The 25,656-nt window shown below is 35.0% G+C and overlaps 2 protein-coding genes across 2 annotated transcripts; both read left to right on the forward strand.

Annotated features, from left to right (window-relative positions):
- Positions 1 to 2,821: 2,821 nt before the first annotated feature.
- Positions 2,822 to 17,228, forward strand: LOC136063078 (lysine-specific demethylase JMJ25-like). The gene is made up of 8 exons (XM_065762959.1): positions 2,822 to 2,842; positions 2,952 to 3,020; positions 10,543 to 11,070; positions 11,744 to 11,816; positions 11,930 to 12,015; positions 15,008 to 15,127; positions 15,925 to 15,986; positions 16,859 to 17,228. The coding sequence occupies exons 1-8, from the start codon at positions 2,822 to 2,824 to the stop codon at positions 16,899 to 16,901; spliced, it is 1,002 nt and encodes a 333-aa protein (XP_065619031.1). The 3' UTR covers positions 16,902 to 17,228.
- On the forward strand, positions 5,897 to 7,303 carry LOC112018887 (uncharacterized). The gene is made up of 3 exons (XM_065762980.1): positions 5,897 to 6,183; positions 6,585 to 6,618; positions 6,698 to 7,303. The coding sequence occupies exons 2-3, from the start codon at positions 6,607 to 6,609 to the stop codon at positions 7,301 to 7,303; spliced, it is 618 nt and encodes a 205-aa protein (XP_065619052.1). The 5' UTR covers positions 5,897 to 6,183; positions 6,585 to 6,606.
- Positions 17,229 to 25,656: the final 8,428 nt, after the last annotated feature.

Consider the following 25,656-nt stretch of genomic DNA (forward strand, 5'->3'; position numbering starts at 1 on the left):
GAGAAGTTAAAAGAATTGCCTAACGGCTAGTTTTCAAAACTAACAGCTGTATTATGTTTTATATCTAAACGGCATCGTTTGTCATTAAACTATACGATACCGTTTAAACACTAGAAGGCTGAATTGTTATTTCATCAAGTCAGTGCAGATATTTCTGGAAGCAAGAAGAACTCTCTGGAAGTTAGAGTTAGATGATGTCATGTAGATCACATGTGTAATTGGGATTAACAGCTTCCAATCTTTACGGAATTATTGTTAGGCAGTTAAGCAGTTAGTTTAAGCTAACTTGATCTTGTATATATATATGTATTGATGTACACTTCTATAGTTAGTGTGGTTAATCAATTTCATTCAATCACAGACTCTCTCTCTCTCACTTTCCCTTCTCTCTCTTCTTCTCTGTGATTTTGTCCGCCATTGTTAAAGCTCAGAGTTTCTCAATAATCTTTCAGCAAGACCTTGTGAGAACGAGCCAGGGCCTTCTCAGCAGCAGTAATTTCAGCATCTATACTCCTGGAAGCCTGTCTCTGGAATAGCCTATGAGCCAGTAAACGCAAGTGCTTCAGCAAGAAGGACAAGTTGAACTTGACTTCTAAAAGGTCGTGCACCACTTCTCTCCACTCTAAGAGCTTTTCTTTAGATAAGGAATCTAGTGAAGAATCTCTCAAGGAAATCAGCATGGCACACAGCAGCTCCATCAAAATGTTACCTAAAAATACACTTCCCCTAAAATCACTGGTTAAATCTCTATGACTCTTGAATAAACCTTCTAGCAACGGCAGACCCTCCACAGGCACGGAGAAGCGTAAGAAATTCTTATAAGAGGGCCCAAAGTGATAAAAGTGGCTAACAGGGAGGCTATTAAATTCCAGAAGATCAAAGCGGGCCAGAAAGGTGGAAAGCCTTGAAGCAAGATCTAAAGCAACCACTCCTGGAGTCTCCCCTATCATTGTATCACCATCTATAAAAACTAAGGAACCTTCAGCCCTCTGGGTAGTTTGAAGACCAGCAACCTGAACAAATCCCACGGCCCCCCTAGGAATCACAAACTCAGAAATGCTAACACCTGTATCAACTCCTGCAAAAAAAGAAAAGAAAAAGGAAACAGGTTTAGTTCAAAAGAAAAAGAGGGGGAGAATAGAAAGTAAAAAGGGGAAGAAGGGAAACCAGTATCAGCTTTTTATTCTCTCTATGTTACTCCCAAACAAGATTACTTACATTCCATTCATTTTCATTCATTTCCATTCATTTAGGGTACGTTTGGTATGTTGTAATAGCTATTGTAATGAAATAGTTATTCATGTGTAATAGCAATTCGGTCATTTGGTTGCATCTTTATTACATGGATTAGTTATTACATTGGAATAACTATTCTTTAAATTGAAAAATATTTATTCCTATTTAAGATGAATGTAATATCTATTCTTTAATGTATATAATATGTTTTAAAATTAATATATTTTCAAAAATAGTTTCTTTATACATCATCATTTACAAGCTTTTTATATGTAACAATCAAACTTATTAAAAGAAATAATTATTTCATTACAATATTTTCTATTTCTACTAATAAAGAATATTCATTACTTAATTCAATTCTATTCCCTTGTTATTTCATCAAGCTAATCTCGAAAAGGAGAAGGTTGCGCTGGTTATATATGGTGAGTGTTTGGATTCCCCGGTTTGTTGCGGCGCGTTTTGCATTTCACGTTTTCTCCTTTTTTTTTTTTTTTTTTTTTTTTTTTTAAAAAAAAAAAAAAAGAAAAAAAAAAAAAGAAAAAAAAGAAAAAGGAAACAGGTTTAGTTCAAAAGAAAAAGAGGGGGAGAATAGAAAGTAAAAAGGGGAAGAAGGGAAACCAGTATCAGCTTTCTATTCTCTCTATGTTACTCCCAAATAAGATTACTTACATTCCATTTATTTTCATTCATTTCCATTCATTTAGGGTACGTTTGGTATGTTGTAATAGCTCTTGTAATGAAATAGTTATTCATGTGTAATAGCAATTCGGTCATTTGGTTGCATCTTTATTACATGGATTAGTTATTATATTGGAATAACTATTTTTTAAATTGAAAAATATTTATTCCTATTTAAGATGAATGTAATATCTATTCTTTAATGTATATAATAGGTTTTAAAATTAATATATTTTCAAAAATAGTTTCTTTATACATCATCATTTACAAGCTTTTTATATGTAATAATCAAACTTATTAAAAAGAATAATTATTTCATTACAATATTTTCTATTTCTAGTAATAAAGATTATTCATTACTTAATTCAATTCTATTCCCTTGTTATTTCATCAAGCTTATCTCGAAAAGGAGAAGGTTGCGCTGGTTATATATGGTATCCGCCGATTCCGCCAATTTTTTATTTTTGGAAATGTCTTCATTTTAAATTCAAAAAACACAAGCAAAGCCCGCCCATTTGTTTTCTTTTCTCTCTTTCTTTCTTTCTTCCTTCGCTGCTTCTTCTCTTTCTTCTTCACCGGTTCAGAAGGCTGTCACCGCCTACCGCCACAGTCAGACGATTGCGGTTCTTTTTCCTTTCCTCTTTCTCTCTCTTTACTTCTTTCTTTCTTTTCTCTCTTCTCTGTCTTTCTTTCTTTCTCTCTTCCTCCAGAAAGTAATAACAAGAAAGAAGGGTTTTTATTTATTTATTTATTTAATACAAGGTTCTGTTCTCAAAAGGTAGATTTGGGTTTCTCTATTTGTTATGGGTTATTGCAGAATTTGGGTTTTCTTTATTTTTTATATGTTGATGATTATTGAATGTAGGTAGGCAAGCTGTTTGTTGAAAGGTTTCTTAGAGGATAAATGGGTTGTTTTGGGGTCTGGGTTTGTCTATTTGTTATGGGTCATTGAGTTCTTGTGTTGGGTTTTTGTTTCTGAGTTTGTATGTAAAAGGGTTACTTAGAAAGCTAGATGTTTTTTTTTTTTTTTTTAGTATGGAGTTGCTCAGGAGCTTGGCCGTGGGGACTCTGTCACCAAACTTCATTGCAACATGTTTGATGCGGTATGTATGGTCATGTTGCAACTCATGCTCAATTTGTTTTTTTTTTTTTTTTTTTTTTCCCAATGGAAAACTTCTGTTTGGTTGAGGTACTGCATGAAAAATGCTTATTTGAGTTTATATAGGTTGAAGTGTGAGGGCCAGTTGAGTTGGGTCAAGATTGGCATGTTGTAAACACTGCATGGATGTCAATAACTGCTAATCACACATTTTACAGATTTGAGTCCGAGTCGATGCCGTAACTGACCAAATTTGATGTTGCACATCATTTAGACTCTTGATCATTTAAAAAAAAAAATTTATATATATATATATGTGTGTGTGTGTGTGTGTGTGTGTGAGTGTGTGACAAAGTTGATTGTGTCAGGTGTTGGGTTTAATGTTAGATGTGTATACCCATTTTAGATAAGAATGATGTTGTCACACCTGGTTTTCTTTTCATTCTTTTTGTTACTCCTACTTCAAATGAATAAAGATAGTTGATTTTGGTGCTGAGTCATCTTGGTCCAATTGTCATAATGCTATTGGTGCTGAGTCATCTATGCATGGCCTCTGTTTTTCATTAAAAGTTGATTTAATTTTCTTAATAAAATAGGTACAAAATCAAGGGTTTTGGATTTTAGTCTATTACTCTACTTAGAGGCTTGGATTGGTTAATCATGCCTTTTACTTGCCCCCTATCCTCCGCATTGCGTTCTTGACATGGTATTGACTATTGTTGAAGTAAAAGGAGACGATCATATTTTGTCCGTCTGATTGCTTGTGTATTTACATTTAACATTTCTCTTGGGAATTTTTTTTTTCCCTTTCCTTCCTGCAATTTCTTCCCTTTTTTGTCAAATAATGAACTGCTTGCGTATATTAATCCATCAATTTCTTAAGTATAAAATTATGTATACTTGAAATTAAATTCTTGGTGTGATCATTCACCAAGAAAGGGTAACTGGGCTTTCTTAGTTACTTGTGTCTTAATATATAATGGCCTGAATGTTTTATTAACTGGACTTAGGGGAGTACATGGTGCAGTTCGGTTGGCCTCTTTTTATTTTTGGCAATTGCATTGGTTGAGCATTAGCATTGGCAAATGCTAAAGCCAAATCTCAAGGATATTTAGTATTTTTGGTCTCAAAACCAGCTGCATCAGAGGATTGCAAACAACACTATTGCAAATTTTTTTGTAATAGTGCTACAGTGCAATTCTAAACATAGAATTGCATTGTAGCAAGTATTGTATCCAAAATAATATATTTTATCTGACTCTCTCTCCTCTGTCTCTCATCTCTTGTCTCTGTCTCTCCATCGCTGAACCCAAAAACCACCCAGCACCACAGAGCACCATATCACGCCACAAAGCACCACGGCGAAACAGCCACCCAGCACCATATCATGCCAACCCAAAAACCGAAACAGCCACCTGCAACCTAGCACCATATCACGCCATCGTGTACGGCGAAACCAACACGGCGATGCCATATCACGAATTTACGATCCACGGATCACAACTATCAAGCATGACAAAACCCACCGGATCACAACCATCGAGCACGGCGAAACCCATATCACGAATTCGCGATCCACGACCCACGATCCACAATCGGAGCAATGCGAGTACGAGCTCGTCAAGGAGCGAATGAAGTTTTGGGTTTTATTGAAGCCAAGTTTTGGGTTTTATGGGAAATGAAGGCTCCGGCAAAATTACAGAGGGAAGAGAGCTGAAAATGAGAGAGAGGAGAGAGATGGGTGAGAAAAAATATTATTTTAGGTAGATATATTATTTTAATGGTAAAAATAAAGAAATAGAAGTTAGGGATGTGAAAGAATTGTAAAATGGTATGGTATAATAGAATTGTGGGTTTTTAGAATTGTAAAATAGAATAGCATTAGCATTTCCAATGCTAATGCTCTTATAATGGCCTGGTTGGTGAGCTCTTTCTCTTATCAGCTGGGACAACACAGTGCATTGGTTATTATGCAAACTAGGGTTGTCCAGCACCCGCCCGACCTGACGAATCCGACCAGCCCGACGATCTCCAACCCGATAACCACCCGATCTGAGCGGTGGTTTGGTCAGCTGCGGGTCTCCGGCGTGAAGACCCGACATGATCGGTTCGAGTCTCGGTTTAACTGCTTGAGAAACCGAAGAACCTGACCCGCCCGATGTGAACTTCATCGTCAAATGACGCTTTGGTTACCGGCGAACACTTCAAAAGTCTCAGCCCACCCAATGTGAACATTCATTGACAAATGATGAGATCTCGGTTCGAGTCTCGTGTTCCAGCGAAAAACCGGTAAGACTAAACTCAAAACTCCGTCGATATAATGAGATGTCGGCTAGATCTCAACAAATATAGCAAGATTTGGGCACAAACTCGAAGGATATGGATGAATATTGGCCAAATCTCGATAGATCCGGTCAGATCTGTCGAGATCCNCACTCTCAATCTATCGCACGTATATCATACACTCCAATTGTATTGAGTTTTGTACGGATAAGCTGGGGTCCACCTATCTAAGACTAGAGAGTGGTTATTAGGTGAGTGTTTGGATTCCCCGGTTTGTTGCGGCGCGTTTTGCATTTCACGTTTTCTCCTTTTTTTTTTTTTTTTGGCCGGCATTTTTGACTTTGGGGGGACAAAATTCACTGTTCATGCACTGTTCACGCACTGTTCACGCACTGTTCACGCAATATTTAATATTAAAAGTGGGTCCCACAACACTATTTACACATTTAAAAATTATTTTGCTACAGTGTTTTCAGCAACAATCAGTTTTCAGCAACTTTCAGCAACAATAAGTGCTATCCAAACGGACCCATGGTATCCGTCGATTCCGCCAATTTTTTATTTTTGGAAATGTCTTCATTTTAAATTCAAAAAACACAAGCAAAGCCCGCCCATTTGTTTTTTTTTTTCTCTCTTTCTTTCTTTCTTCCTTCGCTGCTTCTTCTCTTTCTTCTTCACCGGTTCAGAAGGCTGTCACCGCCTACCGCCACAGTCAGACGACTGCGGTTCTTTTTCCTTTCCTCTTTTTCTCTCTTTACTTCTTTCTTTCTTTTCTCTCTTCTCTGTCTTTCTTTCTTTCTCTCTTCCTCCAGAAAGTAATAACAAGAAAGAAGGGTTTTTATTTATTTATTTATTTATTTAATACAAGGTTCTGTTCTCAAAAGGTAGATTTGGGTTTCTCTATTTGTTATGGGTTATTGCAGAATTTGGGTTTTCTTTATTTTTTATATGTTGATGATTATTGAATGTTGGTAGGCAAGCTGTTTGTTGAAAGGTTTCTTAGAGGATAAATGGGTTGTTTTGGGGTCTGGGTTTGTCTATTTGTTATGGGTCATTGAGTTCTTGTGTTGGGTTTTTGTTTCTGAGTTTGTATGTAAAAGGGTTACTTAGAAAGCTAGATGTTTTTTTTTTTTTTTTTATGGTATTGGCTTTTTATTTATTTTTGAATCTCTGAGAATATAGTTTTGAAAACTTGAATGTTTGAATTGGCTTTTATTTATTTATTTATATATGGGGTTTGTCGGGTTTCTAATGCTGTTTCCTTTGTTATTGTCTTATGAAACAGGTTCAGGTTGCAATCTGACTTGATGGCCTTAATGGTAAGAACCTTGTGACTTAACCTAAATTGAGATGGGTTTTTGTTTTGTCTATAATCATGCTGTTTTGGCTGATGAGCAGAAAGAAGAGAAGAAAGAAGAGGCTGTTGTGAATGTGAAACGGCGTCGTGGAAGACAGCCTAAGTTGGAAGCAAAGCGAGACTCTGCTGAGGAGGAAGAGGCTGTGATTGCGAAACGGCGTCGTGGAAGGAAACCTAAAGAGGTGAAGGAGAATGGAAAGCCAAATTCTGCTGAGGAAAAGGAAAATCATCCTGTTTTGGCCAATCAGCAGAAGGAGGGAAACGAAGATAACAACCAAGTAGTTTTGGAAGTAAAGAAGGAAGAGGTTGTGAATGTGCAACGGCGTCGCGGAAGGAAACCTAAAGAGGTGAAGGAGAACGGAAAGCCAGATTCCGCAGAGGAAAAGGAAAATCATCCTGTTTTAGCCAATCAGCAGAAGGAGGGAAACAACCAAGTAATTTCGGAAGAAAAGAAGGAAGAGGTTGTGAATGTGAAATGGTGTCACGGAAGGAAACCTACAGTTGTGGAGGAGGGAAAGGAAGAAGTTTTGAAAAATCATGAACAGCACAAGGAGCAAAACGGTGGCTTTTTGAATGACGAAGGTGAGGAAGAAAAGAAAGAAGAGGTCTTGAATGGTTCTGTCGAGGAGGAGGAAGAGATCATTTAGACTCTTGATCATTTAAAAAAAAAAAAATTTATATATATATATATATATGTGTGTGTGTGTGTGTGTGTGTGAGTGTGTGACAAAGTTGATTGTGTCAGGTGTTGGGTTTAATGTTAGATGTGTATACCCATTTTAGATAAGAATGATGTTGTCACACCTGGTTTTCTTTTCATTCTTTTTGTTACTCCTACTTCAAATGAATAAAGATAGTTGATTTTGGTGCTGAGTCATCTTGGTCCAATTGTCATAATGCTATTGGTGCTGAGTCATCTATGCATGGACTCTGTTTTTCATTAAAAGTTGATTTAATTTTCTTAATAAAATAGGTACAAAATCAAGGGTTTTGGATTTTAGTCTATTACTCTACTTAGAGGCTTGGATTGGTTAATCATGCCTTTTACTTGCCCCCTATCCTCCGCATTGCGTTCTTGACATGGTATTGACTATTGTTGAAGTAAAAGGAGACGATCATATTTTGTCCGTCTGATTGCTTGTGTATTTACATTTAACATTTCTCTTGGGAATTTTTTTTTTCCCTTTCCTTCCTGCAATTTCTTCCCTTTTTTGTCAAATAATGAACTGCTTGCGTATATTAATCCATCAATTTCTTAAGTATAAAATTATGTATACTTGAAATTAAATTCTTGGTGTGATCATTCACCAAGAAAGGGTAACTGGGCTTTCTTAGTTACTTGTGTCTTAATATATAATGGCCTGAATGTTTTATTAACTGGACTTAGGGGAGTACATGGTGCAGTTCGGCTGGCCTCTTTTTATTTTTGGCAATTGCATTGGTTGAGCATTAGCATTGGCAAATGCTAAAGCCAAATCTCAGGGATATTTAGTATTTTTGGTCTCAAAACCAGCTGCATCAGAGGATTGCAAACAACACTATTGCAAATTTTTTTGCAATAGTGCTACAGTGCAATTCTAAACATAGAATTGCATTGTAGCAAGTATTGTATCCAAAATAATATATTTTATCTGACTCTCTCTCCTCTGTCTCTCATCTCTCGTCTCTGTCTCTCCATCGCTGAACCCAAAAACCACCCAGCACCACAGAGCACCATATCACGCCACAGAGCACCACGGCGAAACAGCCACCCAGCACCATATCATGCCAACCCAAAAACCGAAACAGCCACCTGCAACCCAGCACCATATCACGCCATCGAGTACGGCGAAACCAACACGGCGACGCCATATCACGAATTCACGATCCACGGATCACAACCATCAAGCATGACAAAACCCACCGGATCACAACCATCGAGCATAGCGAAACCCATATCACGAATTCGCAATCCACGACCCACGATCCACAACCGGAGCAATGCGAGTACGAGCTCATCAAGGAACGAATGAAGTTTTGGGTTTTATTGAAGCCGAGTTTTGGGTTTTATGGGAAATGAAGGCTCCGGCAAAATTACAGAGGGAAGAGAGCTGAAAATGAGAGAGAGGAGAGAGATGGGTGAGAAAAAATATTATTTTAGGTAGATATATTATTTTAATGGCAAAAAGAAAGAAATAGAAGTTAGGGATGTGAAAGAATTGTAAAATGGTATGGTATAATAGAATTGTGGGTTTTTAGAATTGTAAAATAGAATAGCATTAACATTTCCAATGCTAATGCTCTTATAATGGCCTGGTTGGTGAGCTCTTTCTCTTATCAGCTGGGACAACACAGTGCATTGGTTATTATGCAAACTAGGGCTGTCCAGCACCCGCCCGACCTGACGAATCCGACCAGCCTGACGATCTCCAACCCGATAACCACCCGATCTGAGCGGTGGTTTGGTCGGCTGCAGGTCTCCGGCGTGAAGACCCGACATGATCGGTTCGAGTCTCGGTTTAACTGCCAAGAAACCGAAGAACCTGACCCGCCCGATGTGAACTTCATCGTCAAATGACGCTTTGGTTACCGGTGAACACTTCAAAAGTCTCAGCCCACCCAATGTGAACATTCATTGACAAATGATGAGATCTCGGTTCGAGTCTCGTGTTCCAGCGAAAAACCGGTAAGACTAAACTCAAAACTCCGTCGATATAATGAGATCTCGGCTAGATCTCAACAAATATAGCAAGATTTGGGCACAAACTCGAAGGATATGGATGAATATTGGCCAAATCTCGATAGATCCGGTCAGATCTGTCGAGATCCAGCCAGATTTTGGCCAAAATTCGGCCAGATTTGACCCCTTGTAGCGAACCCGAAACCGACAAGAACCGATCCGGCCGATTCCAAACTCCACACGGGTCGGTTGCAAGTTTTGATTTCTCCCACTCGAGTCTATCGGGTCGAGTCTGGGTTGGGCACAAACCCAACTCGGCCCGACCCATGGACACCCCTAATGCAAACATTAAAGACATCAAAAAATCTCCAAATTTTAGCTAGGGTTTCTTTCACACAAAAAACCCCCCTCTAAGTTTCTTATTCCACAAAAATCAATCAATCCCACATGCCATATTTAAAGAGAAAAATTAATCATACCTACAAGCAGGGGAAAAAAAGCTTACAGTAAGGCTGGATGTAAGTATCAGAGGGTGAGTGTGCTTCAGTGGCAGGGAACCGGTGAGATTGACTGAGACATTGAGGGCTTGAGAGGTGAGAGAATGAGAGGAGAGTGAGGGACTGAGGGAGATATGTTGTTGAGAGTGAGGAATGAACTGATATAGACTAGAGAGGCTGAGGGTATTTAGGTTATAAACTTATACAACGGTGTTTTTTTAGCCATTTGCTTTTTCTCTTTTTAAATCTCAATTGATCACCGCACCGCCGTGCCTTCCGTTTGCAATTTTTTTTTTTCCCTGATCACTGGAGTGGACACTTTCGGTGGTCATCACTGGCAGCCGGTTTGGGTCGATGGGGTTGGATTTTTGTATGCCCCTTACTGTACTGCCTGTATTTTTATTATGCTAAATTTTGTGATCAATTTTTTGCACTGTTGCTCTGTGGTAGGTAACGTGCTTAGGAAGTAGCTTCCATTGTTTTAGAATTCCACTCCGATAACTGAAATCAAATTATCTTATTTCCTTCATCTTGTTTTGTTTGAATATTAGTATGTGATTAACTTTGGGACATATTAGACTGGTTCCCAATCTTATTGCTGTTAATCCTTGCATATATCTTGTAATTTGTTTGTGACTCCTTTGATGCACATACAAGGGATTGAAATATAGCTGACACTTAACTTCTGTTTGATGTTCTAATTTTATTTATTTTTAATTCACTGAATTAGGTGAATATTTTGACTCACACTGCTGAAGTGCCACTTGAAAAGAAGAACCTTGAGAGTATAGAAAAATTGAAAAAGAGGCACTTAGAGCAAGACCGAAGGGAATTATTTGGAGATTTTCAAGCTGTGGATGAAAAAGTTAAGAATAACATTTCTGTTATTGAGTCTTGTAAAGTTACTGCTGATGATAAAAATATCAGTAATGGATCTGGGGATCAAAATACTGGTATAACTGTTGAACTGGCTGATCCTGTTGGTGAACTTAATGGTGATAGTGGTGAGTCAGGGTTGAATGGGAAAGACTTCTCAAGTGGATCAGAGCTGGAAAAGAATGAAGAGGCAAAAGTGGATCAAGAAAAAAGTGGTGGGAGTGATACTACAATTTCTGGAAATAAGTTGGACAGGTTAGACGCTTCTCGGGGTGGTGCTGTCTGGGACATTTTTCGGAGACAAGATGTTTCGAAGCTGCATGAATATCTTAAGAAGCACTTCAGGGAATTTAGGCACGTCCATTGTTGTCCATTGCAGCAGGTAATTGTCTCTCAATTTCAATTAGATACAAAAATTTTCTTTTTGTTGCTTAACTATTATCATTATACTCTGTTTATAATGGTGGTGATAACTTACTTAAAGAGTACTATATTCTTTTGGTCAATCAATGTGACACAGCTTAGGCACTAGTGGAAGTGAAGTTATTTCTCTGTTCCTTTTACTGATTCAAACAACCTTCTGGAATAAAATTACTAAGTGTCTGGCAAAGTTGTTTTAGTAATTAAGATGTGATAGTTAAGATTTAAACCTAGTCATCTTGAAATGCCTACTGCTCTTCTCTTTGACACATGTATTTATCTTAGCTTTATTCCTAAAAAGTCTTGATAATTTTAAAATTTCTGTTATCTTGTTGTATGAAGAGAATCATGGGAAATCCAAATTGGGTAAGAAAATGCAGGATATAGACCTGACCGGCTTTTTACCAGCTGGGCAAAGCAAGGCGAATGAAGTACTCTTTGATTGGAAATATAGCATGTTGAATTCATCAACTGTAGTTTATAACCTGCATAATTGCTGGTGTTTAAATCAGTGAACTTATTTGATATATATTATATACACGTGTGTGTGTGTGTGTGTGTGTGTGTGTGTGTGTTTTTACTTATTAATACTTGGCACAGTCTTGTTGCATTTATCATATCTTTTGGTTGTGTAGGTTGTTCACCCTATACACGATCAAACATTTTATCTTACTTTGGAGCACAAAAGAAAGCTTAAGGAGGAATATGGTCAGTGTTTTATATAGTAATGGCGCTAGTTGGATTGAATGCTGTATTCCTTTTTGTCATAAGATGACTGATTGTTCTTGGGCATACTTTTATGCTTCTACGCTATAATATAGGAATTGAACCGTGGACATTTGTCCAAAATCTTGGAGATGCTGTCTTCATTCCTGCCGGCTGTCCTCATCAAGTAAGAAATATAAAGGTAAAGTAGTTTGCTTTTGGTGTTATTTCCCTCCCCCCATGGTTTTGTATATAAAAATGGGATAAGAGTTTACATATTGCGCCAGTGATTTATTATTCACCTTTCATGAATTCCAAGCTGGCAATGTAGGGTGAATGTTTGCTTAAATACGAGAATTGTTGGAAGCAGGTTGGTTTATCAATCATTCTAGTCTTTAGTGGTCCACCTTTCTGCTTGCTTGCCTCTTAGTCTAGTGATGCTCTTTTATTGTTTGACTAGGATGTGGGCAATGAATATTTCACTTATCATTGACATTGTGGCCTTTAAATACTAGGATGATATCTCCGTGCCATGGTTGTGTTCATGTCAATTATAAGTTATCCTGTCCTACAAAGACAATTTGAGTGTCATCAGTTCATTGATTATGTGATTGTTGAATTGCATATCTATTTTACTGTTTGGGGGGATAAAAAATATTTAGGTTTCCTTCATGTGTGTTTGGTTTGGAAGGGGGATTTTTTTTTTTTTTTTTTTTTTTTTCCTGCAATTTCTTCCCTTTTTTGTCAAGTAATGAACTGCTTACGTACATTAATCCACAAATATAGCTGACGCTTAACTTCTGTTTGATGATCTAATTTTTTTTATTTTTAATTCACTGAATTAGGTAAATATTTTGACACATACTGCTGAAGTGCCACTTAAAAAGGAGAACCTTGAGAGTATAGAAAAATTGAAAAAGAGGCACTTTGAGCAAGACCAAAGAGAATTATTTGGAGATTTTCAAGCTGTGGATGAAAAGGTTGAGACTAATATATCTGTTGTTGGGTCTTCTAAAGTTACTGCTGATGATAAAAATATTAGTGGTGGATCTGGGGATCAAAACACTGGTATAACTGTTGAACGGGCAGATCCTATTGTTGAACTTAATGGTGATTGTGGTGAGTCATGGTTGAATGGGAAAGACCTTTCAAGTGGATCAGAGCTGGAAAAGAATGAAGAGGCAAAAGTGGACCAAGAAAACAGTGGTGGGAGTGATACTACAATTCCTGGAAAGAAGTTGGACAGGTTAGAAGCTTCTCAGGGTGGTGCCATCTGGGACATTTTCCGGAGACAAGATGTTCCGAAGCTGCAGGAATATCTTAATAAGCACTTCAGGGAATTTAGGCACATCCATTGTTGTCCATTGCAGCAGGTAATTGTCTCTCAATTTCAATTGGATACTAAAATTTTCTTTTTGTTGCTTAACTATTATCATTATACTTTCTGTTTATAATGGTGGTGATAAATTACTTAAAGAGTCAATCAATGTGACACTGCTCAATGGAATTGCTAAGTGTCTGGCAAAGTTGTTTTAGTAATTAAGATGCGATGGTTAAGATTTAAACCTAGTCATCTTGAAATGCCTACTGCTCAATCTTGTTGTAGAAGAGAACCATGGGAAATCCAAATTGGGTAACAAAATGCAGGATATAGGCCTGACTGGCTTTGTACCCGCTGGGCAAAGCAAGGTGAATGAAGTAGTCTCTGATTGGAAATGTAGCATATTGAATTCATTAACTGTGGTTTATAATCTGCATAATTGCTGGTGTGTGTGTGTGCGTGCGTGTTTTATTATATTTTTTTTACTCTTGTTAATACTTGGCATATTTCTGTTGTGTTTATCATATCTTTTGGTTGTATAGGTTGTTCACCCTATACACGATCAAACATTTTATCTGACTTTGGAGCACAAAAGAAAGCTCAAGGAGGAATATGGTCAGTTTCTTATATATAACGGCGATAGTTGGATTGAATGCTGTATTCCTTTTTGTCATAAGATGACTAACTGTTCTTGGGCATACTTTTATGGTTCTATGCTATAATATAGGAATTGAACCGTGGACATTTGTCCAAAATCTTGGAGATGCTGTCTTCATTCCTGCTGGCTGTCCTCATCAAGTAAGAAATTTAAAGGTAAAGTAAATTGCATTTGGTGTTTATTTCACTCCCCCCATGGTTTAGCATATAAAAATGGGATAGTTTACATATTGCACCAGTGATTTGTTATTCACCTTTCATGAATTCCAAGCTGGCAACATAGGGTTTATGTTTTCTTAAATACGAGAATTTTTGGAAACAGTTTGGTTTATCAATCATTCTAGTCTTTAGTGGTCCACCCTTCTGCTTTCATGCCTCTTATTCTAGTGATGCTCTTTTACGGTTTGACTAGGATGTGGGCAATTAATATTTCACTTATCATTGACATTGTGGCCTATAAATACTAGAATGATATCTCAATGTCATGGTTGTATTCATGTCATTTATAAGTTATCCTGTCCTGCAGAGTGTCATTAGTTCATTGGTTATGTGATTGTTGAATAGCATATCATTTTTTCTATTTGGTGGGATAAAAAATATTTAGGTTTCCCTTATGCGTGTTTGGTTTGGGGGGTTGGGAAAGTGGGGGATGGAAAACTATTTTGTTTGTTTTGATGAAAAATGTGAGGATAGAAAATGAGTTTGCATAAATTTACTCTACTCTTAATTACATAAAAAAATTAATTTTATAGTTTATAAGCCAAAAAAAAAAACCCTAATGTTTAGAAAATAAATACTGAACGTTAGATTGAAACTGAAAGGAAAAAAGAAAAAAGAAAAAACTAATGTGGAGGGAGGAGAGGAGCAGATGGGTAAATTCCCATCTAAGCCTCTCTCCCTCCCCCATTTTCTCTCCAAGTTAGGGAGACAAGAAAACATCCCAGAAATCACCCTGCACCCCCTCCCAAGTCCCAACCAAATAACCTTACTATTTGAATTACCCCCTATTTTATCCTCTCTATTTCCGTCTCCTCACAAATCACCCCAACCAAACACACACTTAGATCTCTAATTGATGAGCTTGTGTGCCTCATGACTTCCATTTTAAATTTGGTGTTGATTGTAACATATGAAATTGATTTCTATTTATAGATTTGTTTCCCTAGACCTATAAATACTTATATATTTTTAATGATTTTTTTTCTTTTCTATTCAGTCATGCATAAAGGTTGCACTCGATTTTGTCTCACCTGAAAATGTTGGTGAGTGCATCCGTTTGACGGATGAATTCCGTACACTTCCCCAGAATCATAGGGCGAAGGAGGACAAGTTGGAGGTATGTAATTGAATTTATCTGTTTGATATGACCATAAATGTTTATAAGATTTTTTTCCCCATGTTAGTAGGATGTTTCCACTTGTGCTTCCTTGTACAATGGTGCCAGTGGTGGTTGAGCAGCTTATGAGTAATGCTGTGAACTATGTTGCTGTTCATTGTTATAGTTCTTATTTGTTACGCTTTATACCTTTTCATACCTGCACCTTAGTGATTTGCTGGTGTCAATGTGAGTTTTCTTTGCAGCGGTATTGTCATGAAGCTTGTCATAAATATATGCTTTTAATAAAATATCAAATATGTTTTTGGTAAGTGCTATTTAAAAACATAATTAATACTGCCTGATTACTGTTGCCAGATCCCTATATTGCAATTTGCCCCTCCTTGTCCAAGCAAAACTTTGCTACCTATATTGGATTCTGCTTTCCCTCATTGTGATCTAACCATTGGTGTATTACTCGAGGAAAACCCAGCTTTTGCAGTCCACTGCTATTGATTCTACCCAAACTGGTTTACATACAAATGTTTTATGTGCTCAATGCACTGGCACCTACCTTATTGCTTTTCTCTTGTGCCCACTGAATATAAATTGTAGGAGAATTGCAGCATTCCCATATGGAAAGATATGTTGATAGATATTAAGTTGGATGCCCATCAAAATTTCATTTAATCCTGGTTTGTGCTCAATGTAGTTTGGTTGGCTGAATGTGGTAATTATATAATGTGAAATAGTTTTTTTTAGACACAAGTATAAATCTTGTGTATTGTGGTTTTTGACTGTTGTCTTGCTTGAAGCAGGTGAAGAAAATGACTATTTATGCTATGAGACACGTTGTAGGATGTTTGGAGCAGAAACTAAGGTTAGTCATCCACCATAAATTCATATATGGTATATATAAGCTTTTTTAGGATAGCCTAGAGGAAAAATGGTCCTGAAATGTCTTTTAGTGGACATCTCTTTAGTTACTGTGTGTTTGTGAGCCTAATTTCCTTTATGCTTCAACCTGTAGCCATCTTCTTTTAACTAACTCTTCTGGTTTCTATCAGTATTACTGACCAGCCATGATTCATTAATGTGGCTGTACATAGCAATCTGTTATACTGCTTTCGATTAATTATTTTTAGCCATTTCTATCTTATTTCTTGGTTTAATTATGCTCCATTTTAATTCTTATTTTATATACCTTCCTTTCAATCCTTTTATGAACTTTAGCATAATTTGTCCTGTTTTTTTAATGCATCTCTCCTTATTTAGGAGCCTATCAATCTGTTTGGGATTTTTTTTTTTTTGGATTCATATGTATTTGGCATCGACAATTTATCTGCAAATAAATTTGCAGATAAATTCTTTGAAGGATATTTATGCCCATGTAATACCTTTGTTATCTATTATGACCTTTCTGTATTTCATTCTTGTTCTCTCTATCCTTGACATACAAATAAATATATTTGCATGGCATAATATTGTGTCTTATGATTTCTGGGATCATCTTCTTGGTTGATCAACAAATTTTGCTGATGAAAACAAGCTTGTCAACTTTCTTCATCTATTTGTATTTGACAAAGAAAGACAAGCTTTTTAATTGTTTTTTTCTATAATTAGAATGTTATTGCAAAAATGAAGTGAAATGCCACATGTCAATTGTGTTGAAATGGTGCTTGAAAGTATTTCATCATGCTTGTTTCTGGATATCTACTGAAATAACCAATTGTGTTAATATTTGATTTTCAGGCCTGAGACGACGTCAGTTTCTGTTTCTAAAGATTCAAAGTAGGTTCAACTTCGTTGGTGTAGATTTTTGGCTGGTGAAACGGAAGTGTATTGGTGGTTTGTAAATACAGCTGGGTCATCTATAACACTTTCCAGTATATATTATTTACGTGCTTTTTGTCAAGGCCTCTTGTCCTCTTCACTCCATACCCTAGTTCTTGGAAGGTTATGGAGAATTTTGTTCTAGTCCTACCATCTTTTGGGAATGTGAAGCACGGGAGATTAGTATGTACATGCAAGAACCGGGTGGATACTGACTGCAGGTATTATTCATTATGAATTGTTGTATGAATTATATTATATGGTAATGATATCATGTTAGTCAGCGGCATATGTGTTTGAATTTCATTCTCTTTCTCATAATTTTGCTTGTTTTTATTTCTTGACGTTGAACTGACAGTACCTTAGTAAAAAAAAAACAAAAAAACAAAACAAGAAGCCTAATTAATGATATATTGGCTTGACATGAACATGACATAACGGTTCCTTTTAAGCGCTTAAAGCAAATTATTCCAACAATTTTTCGTTATTTAATACCCAATATCATAAAAACTTGTATCCTGCTTGTAGTTGGTTATAAATTAGTGCTCTGCAAATGTGGTATAAGATAGCATCAAACTTCAATCATGAATTTTTGCTTTGTTTGTTTCCCCATCATTTTTAAGCAAGTCAAAACTGTACTCCCGACTCTTATAGTAGGATTGTCAAACGCCATTTGAAGGGAGATTTCATTTTACGTGGGAACTATTGTGGGCTTTTGAATTCATGGCCTCGTTATCAAATCACGGATGTTATTTCTTGATTCCATCTCCACTTGTAGTTTTCCTTTTTTTCCTTAAGATACCACTTATTAGTTTGAATATTGGAGGCTCATTATTTGAAGTTACGGTCTGCACAAACAAGGAGAGAGATAGATCCTTTTATCTTGATATAAGTAGAATTTGATTTCAAGTTTCTTATATGCGTCTGGAGAGCCGTATATGTAAAAGACACTAAACACAGCTATGAGCTATGAGGGTTGTTATTCATGGTTAAATAACTATCATGATGAAGTATACATAATGGCATATATCAGGTGGAATGTCATGAAATTGTAGGTGGAATGTCATGAAATTGTAGAATTGTCGTTTACTGTAGATGTGGGAGGTTGTAACTGAAATAACTATGACCAAGTTGGAGAATCAGATTCTGTGATATCATTGGACTATCTCTAACCTCACCCTAACATTAATTACACCTTTGGGCATCTTCTCCTAATAATGAATTGATTGTCTTTTTATACTTCGATCAACCAATTTGGTGGAGTCGCAGAAAAACGGAGCCCCATAACCAACGCCCAACTGTATTATAGAAACTCTCATCCTCTTTTTAAAAAAAAGGGTTTTAACATGGGCATCTTATTTTTCTTTTTCAATTGAGGGCTTTGTCGCATTTTGTGGTGTTGGTTCCATACTTCTATGTATTGATTCTCTCTCTCTCTCTCTCCAACTAAATAATATATAGGATCTAACTTAATGATTATGGTTTTCTAATAATGTTAAACATGGGAAGTTGATGCATGTGACTGTGTACGAGCTGATTAAACTTTCACAAGACATGGAGGACATACGTAAGAATTTCAGTATTATTGTCCATTATAATACATTAACTAACACACTTATTAGTTGATGGATACATTGTATCTTGAAGAGGAGGGAGAAAAAGAAGGATGTCCGCCTTGTATTCAATCCTTTTCTTATATATTGTAGAACATGCATGCACCTTCTAAATCCACACCTTCTAAAGTAGGTTCATATCATGATGTCACATGATGTGCATATGATGTATTTTGTCTCTAAAAACTTCTGTATGTTAGCTTTCAGGTCTAATATATGGAAAGGTAATATTCATTGTCTNAGCACTTGAATTCTCCCTTGAGCTAGGCTTTGACAAAGCAATTCTTGAGGGTGACTCGATCGTCATTGTTGCATTGAGAGATCCTTCTTCTTTAGCTTCATATGGTTTGCTACTTCAGGATGCCTAAATGATGGCACGTTCATTTACTTGTATTTTCTTCCAACATGTTGGTAGAGTAGGGAATAATGTTGCTTACAACCTAGCTAGACATGTACGTTATGTCACTGATTTTTCAGCTTGGATGGAGGACATTCCTATCCAAATTTTTGCAGCTTACTAGGCGGATTTACCTATTATTGAATAAAAAACTTCAAGTTCTTTCTCAAAAAAAAAAAAAAGATTGAGCATAGGTCGGGTTTGGGTTGGGTTTAGATTTGACCCGAACTCGACCCAATCATATGCCATTATCTATATATATATATTTAATTAGGATTTAAATTGGATTCTAATTGTTATCTAATTTGGTGTCATGTGTCTTATTTAAGTTTTTTTTTTTTTGTTTTTAATAAAATTTTTGTTTTGTGTGAGATAATGAGGTGCAAAAGACAGAGAGTCTATATAAATAAATCATAAAAAACTCTAGGGCTGTCCATGACCCGCCGACCCGACCAAACCGCCCGAAACCTGATCACTTTCACCCGAAACCGTCGGATCTAAGCTTGTTCATGGTCGGACGCGGGTCGCCGGCGCAAGCACCCGAGACCATCGGTTCGAGTTGCGGGTTGGCTGTCTGAGAAACCGACGAACCCGACCCGCCTGATGAGCTTTTCTTCCCTCGTCGGAAATCACAAACTCAGCCAATAACCGGTAAGTCCAAACCTTTAAGACTTAAAGGTTTAGCCAGATCCGGCCATTCCCAGCAGATTTCAGCGATTTTGGTGCAGATTTCAGCGATTTTGATGCAGATCTGGTGAATTTTTACATTTTCCGGCGATAATCTGCAGATTTCGACGATGATTTGCAGATTCCGGCGGTGATTTCCAGATTCTGGCGATCTTTTCCAGCTCCGGCGACAACCCGATCTCCACCCGAACCCAAAACCGATCCAACCGATTGATGCCGGCGGTCGGTCTCGGGTCAGTCTTCTGTCCACCCGACGCCGGCGGTCGGTCTCAGGTCAGTCTTCTGTCCGACCCGTGGACACCCCTAAAAAACTCAATAAAAAAGAAAAGAAAAAAAAGAAAGAGTAGACTTGTGTATATCCAAAAGAAATTAAAAAGAGAGAGAGAGAGAGAGAGAGAGAGAGTACAATTTTAATTTATATATGTGTGTAATTGTAAATTTTTTTAATTGTATCATGCATATGCATGGGTTATACACTAGTGTAACATAATGGCATATATTAGGAATGTCATGAAATGGTAGAACTGTCATTTACTGTAGATATGTGAGGTTGTAACTGAAATAAGTCAAATAACTATAACCAAGTTGGAGAATCAGATTCTATGATGTCATTGGACTATCTCTAACCTCATCCTAAAATTAATTACACACATATATAGATTTAAATTTTACTCTTTTATTTTTTTATTTTAATTTTTTTTGAATATACACGAGTTTTATTTATTTATTTTTTGTTTAAATTATCTATATATATATATATATATTTATTTATTTAATTAGGATTTAAATTGGATTTTAATTGTTATCTAATTTGGTGTCATGTGTCTTATTTAAGTTTTTTTTTTTTTTTTAATAAAATTTTTGTTTTGTGTGAGATAATGAGGTGCAAAAGACAGAGAGTCTATATAAATAAATCATAAAAAACTCAATAAAAAAGAAAAGAAAAAAAGAAAGAGTAGACTTGTGTATATCCAAAAGAAATTAAAAAGAGAGAGAGAGAGAGAGAGAGAGAGTATAATTTTAATTTATATATGTGTGTAATTGTAAATTTTTTTAATTGTATCATGCATATGCATGGGTTATACACTAGTGTAACATAATGGCATATATTAGGCATGTCATGAAATGGTAGAACTGTCATTTACTGTAGATATGTGAGGTTGTAACTGAAATAAGTCAAATAACTATAACCAAGTTGGAGAATCAGATTCTATGATGTCATTGGACTATCTCTAACCTCATCCTAACATTAATTACACACATATATAGATTTAAATTTTACTCTCTTTTATTTTTTTATTTTAATTTCTTTTGAATATACACGAGTTTTATTTATTTATTTTTTGTTTATTGAGTTTTTGATAATTTATTTATATTAGATCCTTTGTCTTTTGCGTCTCATTAACTCACTTAGAACAAAAATTAAAATAACTTAAATAAGACACGTAGCGCAAAATTAGACAATAATTGGAATCCAATTTAAAATCTAATTAGATTTTTTCTCAACATTATTTATTTATATATATATATATATATGTATGTGTATAAATTAATTGATTGTCTTTTCATACTTTGATCAACCAATTTGGTGGAGTTGCAGAAAAAGGGAGCCCCATGACCAACACCCAACTGTATTATAGAGTCTCTTATCCTTTTTTTTTTTAAGAAGGGTTTTAACATGGGCATCTTATTTTTCTTCTTCAATTGAGGTCTTTGTCACATTTTTCTTTTTCAATCCTTTTCCTATATATTGTAGAACATGCATGCACCTTCTATTGTCTCTAAACACTTGTATGTTATCTTTCGTGTCTAATGGAAAGGTAATATTCATTGTCTCGACCTTAGAATGATAAAACCATTGTAAATTTTTTTTATAAATAAAATGGCAACCGAGGTTATCCGCCACGAATTGCATTTTTATAATCAAATTTAGACTCGAAACAAATTACAATACAACAATGAACACATTTGTCAAATCCCAAATCTAATTTCCTTGCACAAGGATAGCATTTTTATAAGGAATGGCGGCTTTTTGCAGGAGATTGATCATAAGTAAGAAGAAAGTATGTTATATATGTGAAAGGGATATAGAACTTTATATATAAAATTGAAGGACTGGATGTATATATATATATATATATGTATGTGTGTGTGTATAACATGTTCATTATATGTCAAGCATGTTTTTATTTATTTATTATAATAATTTGATATTTGGGAGGGTGGATTTGAATTCGAACTCTTCATTAAAAAGTAAAAATATCAGAAAGTGTCAACTAATCCATCTCCAAAACTCTTGCCATGAGATGTAAAGCATCAAAGTCCAAAATATGTTCCCCCCTCCCTTAAATACCGAAAGTGTTCAAAATGTCCCCTCACTTACTTTTACTTTTAACTCTAAGATTGTGGGGTTTCAATCAGCTATGTGAGAGAAACTTTACATTTGCCCAATACTTATGGTACTTTTTCAATCTTATGGACGCATGAACATTGTACATGTCAAACTCAATTGGATGTTTTCTCACATATATTGTCTTGTCTAAATCACTATTTTAGAAAATGTTGATTAAATGAATCTAAGTTGGGGGCATATTTGTCCAATTCATTGAATTCGACTCTTGAAATTTTGTATTGAAGTTAGTTTTATGCAGAAAATTGAAAAGTATTTTTAATTCCTATCTTTCCCATGACTTTTTAGATCCATCCATTTCAATTCAAAGCATGTAAAGTTATAAATGTATACAAAAACTTTGAATTTTATTCCTACATTTTCCATGACTTTTTAAATCTATCTTTATCAATTCAAAACATATAAAGTTATAAATGTATACAGATTCTTTGAATTTTATTAATACATTTGAATAAATGCATTTGGCATTACATAATAATTTGATATAAATGCTAAATTTAGATGAGGTGGAAGCTTAAATGAGAAGGATGTCATACAATGTGCCACTTGGCAAAATCTCGTGCTTTCTCACATGAGGTCTCTACTTTTTTTATATATATTGATTGACGTGGAAAAAATAATATTTGTCCAATTCATTGAATTCAACTCTTGCAATTCTGCATTAAAGTTAGTCTTATGTAGAAAATTGAAAAGTTTTTTTGATTCCTACATTTTCCATGACTTTTTAGATCCATCCGTTTCAATTCAAAGCATGTAAAGTTATAAATGTATACAAATTCTTTGAATTTTATTCCTATATTTCCCATGACTTTTTAAATTCATCATTATCAATTCAAAACATGTAAAGTTAAAAATGTATACAGATTTTTTGAATTTTATTTATACATTTAAATAAATGCATTTGCCATCACATAATAGTTTGACAAAAATGCTAAATTTAGATGAGGTGGAAGCTTAAATGAGAAGGATGTCATACAATGTGCCACTTGACAGAATCTCGTGCTTTCTCACATGAGGTCTCTACTTTTTTTATATATATTGATATTGATGTTTCATATTAAATGCTATAAATCTAAAGGTGTAATTAATGCCATGTCATCCAAAATTTTTAATAACATGGTATTATGTATACTATCAAATTCAGAAAACAAAATAATAACAATGAAATAGGCTCTTTTTGTTATAGATGCTTGACATCTATGTTGGAGTGGATGGGATTGAATTATTTAGGCACCTTTGTTCTATTAACTTCAGACTTGGCTATCATTGCAAATCAAGGATCCTGGATATACCATTCTCAATATTTAAATTGGGCAACAATTTTTTACTGAAGCCCAATTGTACTCATTGAAGCTCAAAAATTCCATTTTTGTTTTTTGGTTAGAGATATCAAGGCCTAAGGCCCAAACAGGTTGGGCCTTGATATATCCAAAACTTTTCCTGTTTTCCAGGTTCACTGGATTATAAGACGTTTTATTCATGCATGACATGGTGATCCAATTACTGAGAATTAATTGAGCCCTTGGATCTCCATCCTTGATCAGATATAGATACATTCATTGATCTCAAATCTTTGCGTTAATCATCATTGTGCTTAAAATATTTTTACTTGATTTCTTGTTGTATGATTTGTAGCATGGAGAGTGGAAATAAGAGAGTTCTCGTTAACCAATTCTTGTTGTAGGCCATGGACTCACAGCTATGATTCTCAATTGAGGTTAACTTCTTCTGATTCTTTAGTAATCTTGTAATAGTATACAATGTGGTAGTTCTCTCGTAACTTTATAAAATATATTAGATTTATTATACAAATATTAGAAATTGATGTGTCATACATCACCCAATATATAGACATTTATTTATTACTATGATATAAATCACATTTATTATCACACCATTTTATAACATTTTCAGAGTAAAATTGTTACTAGCGTTAACATTTTTCTTTGTTGTTTATTTGAGCTAAAAGTCCCTGGCTCACAGACAGACTCTAAGATGGGTGGCAAAATGTCCTTATTGAAACAAAAAGACAGAAGGGAACAGAAACGGAAATTTGCAGCTACATGCGGAGATACTCTATTTACTCTATCTATCTCACACAAATTAACTCGATGACTTGTAGCTACGTGTGGAGGTACTTGAATGGTTGATTTTGAATATATATCCTTGAAGAAAGATAATAATTAATTTTTATATATATTTTTTTTGGATTTTGGCTTTGCAAAAAAATTATGAGTCCCCCTTCCTCTTAAAAAAAAAAATAAAAAAAGTGTTATGTGAAATTATCGATTGTCCCAAAAGTTTAACCTATTGAGAAATGATGAATAAATCACTTAACCATAATTTTAACACTTCATCTCACTTGTGAGCCTAAACTTCCCCTTAATAAGTGGTGGGGGTCTAACAAGTAAGAATTTAACATTTTAAATAGGAGGTAGAGTGAAGACAGGGATCGAACTCAGAATCTCCTGCTCTAATATTATATTAAATTATCGATTGTCTCAAAAGTTTAAGCTATTAACAAATGATAAATGTAATCACTTAACCATAATTCTAACATGTTAGATCTTTTAAATTATAAAATTTAAAATATTCGAACTTTTAAGAAAACAAAAAATTTCTAATGTTAATAAGTGCCTAATTTATGAGATCTTTTTAGTACAGGGCTGTTTGGTAGTGTATTTTAAACAACAGTTTTCAGTGTTTAAATAACATTACACGTATTTTCACATACTTTTACACTCACGTATTTCCAAAAAATACAAACAACATTATCAAACGGGTTGAGTAAATCACCTTATATATTTTTCTTCATTTCCAAAATTGCCTTTAAAGTTTAGTTTAAATTTAATTTCTCAAAAACACAAATTAAGGACAAAAATAGATCTTGAATAACGGTTAAAAGATGAATTAAAATAAAATATAAAGATAAGAGGTAAAATATTCATTGAAACAACTCTTAAATATAGTTAACTTCATAGCCCATGTTTTATTTATAATTATAACTTATAAATATAGAAACATTCAATACTCTCACATTCAAACAAATACTTTTTTTTTATTAAAAAAATACTAGTTGATAACTTGTGCAATGCACAAGAAAGTTTAACATGATATGATTTTTTTTTTTTGTCTAAATATAAAATTTAATAATTATGATAATTATTAGTAGATATTTATTATGATTGTATTTGCATTTGGAATTATATATTCTAACATTAGGCATTTACTATGATTGTGTTGCAATACACTATCAAAAGAGAACTCTAGCCCATGGCCATGACCTAATAAAATCAAGAAAAAGCCATTTTCCCAAGACTTCATCAGTTGGGCTGTGATGCTAAAATTTCATCCATCCACTCTAGGCCCTTAAACTAAGCCTAAAAGATTTGGTTTGCAAAACCGACCCAAACCATTCTACACTGGAAATACTTGGGCCACATGGTTCAGCAATTATTAGATTGCATGCTATTTATACTCTTAACACACGTCAAAATTTGTGCCAATCACCATATGATTTATAAATTTATTTTTTATACATAATGTTAAACTACAAAAACTTGAGAGAAAATGGGCAAATGCCTTTTTCACGCAAATTATGTAGCGTTTT

Source organism: Quercus suber, unplaced genomic scaffold (genome assembly GCF_002906115.3).
Source record: "Quercus suber isolate HL8 unplaced genomic scaffold, Cork oak 2.0 scaffold_484, whole genome shotgun sequence".
In the NCBI taxonomy this organism is placed as follows: Eukaryota; Viridiplantae; Streptophyta; class Magnoliopsida; order Fagales; family Fagaceae; genus Quercus; species Quercus suber.

What these genes read in the sequence shown, in the direction of transcription:
- LOC136063078 (XM_065762959.1), top strand. Translation starts at nt 2,822, where the DNA reads ATGGGTTGTTTTGGGGTCTGG. An exon ending in ATTGTTGTCCATTGCAGCAG is followed by an intron (nt 11,071 to 11,743) that starts GTAATTGTCTCT and finishes TTGGTTGTGTAG; the next exon opens with GTTGTTCACCCTATACACGA. An exon ending in ATCAAGTAAGAAATATAAAG is followed by an intron (nt 12,016 to 15,007) that starts GTAAAGTAGTTT and finishes TTTTCTATTCAG; the next exon opens with TCATGCATAAAGGTTGCACT.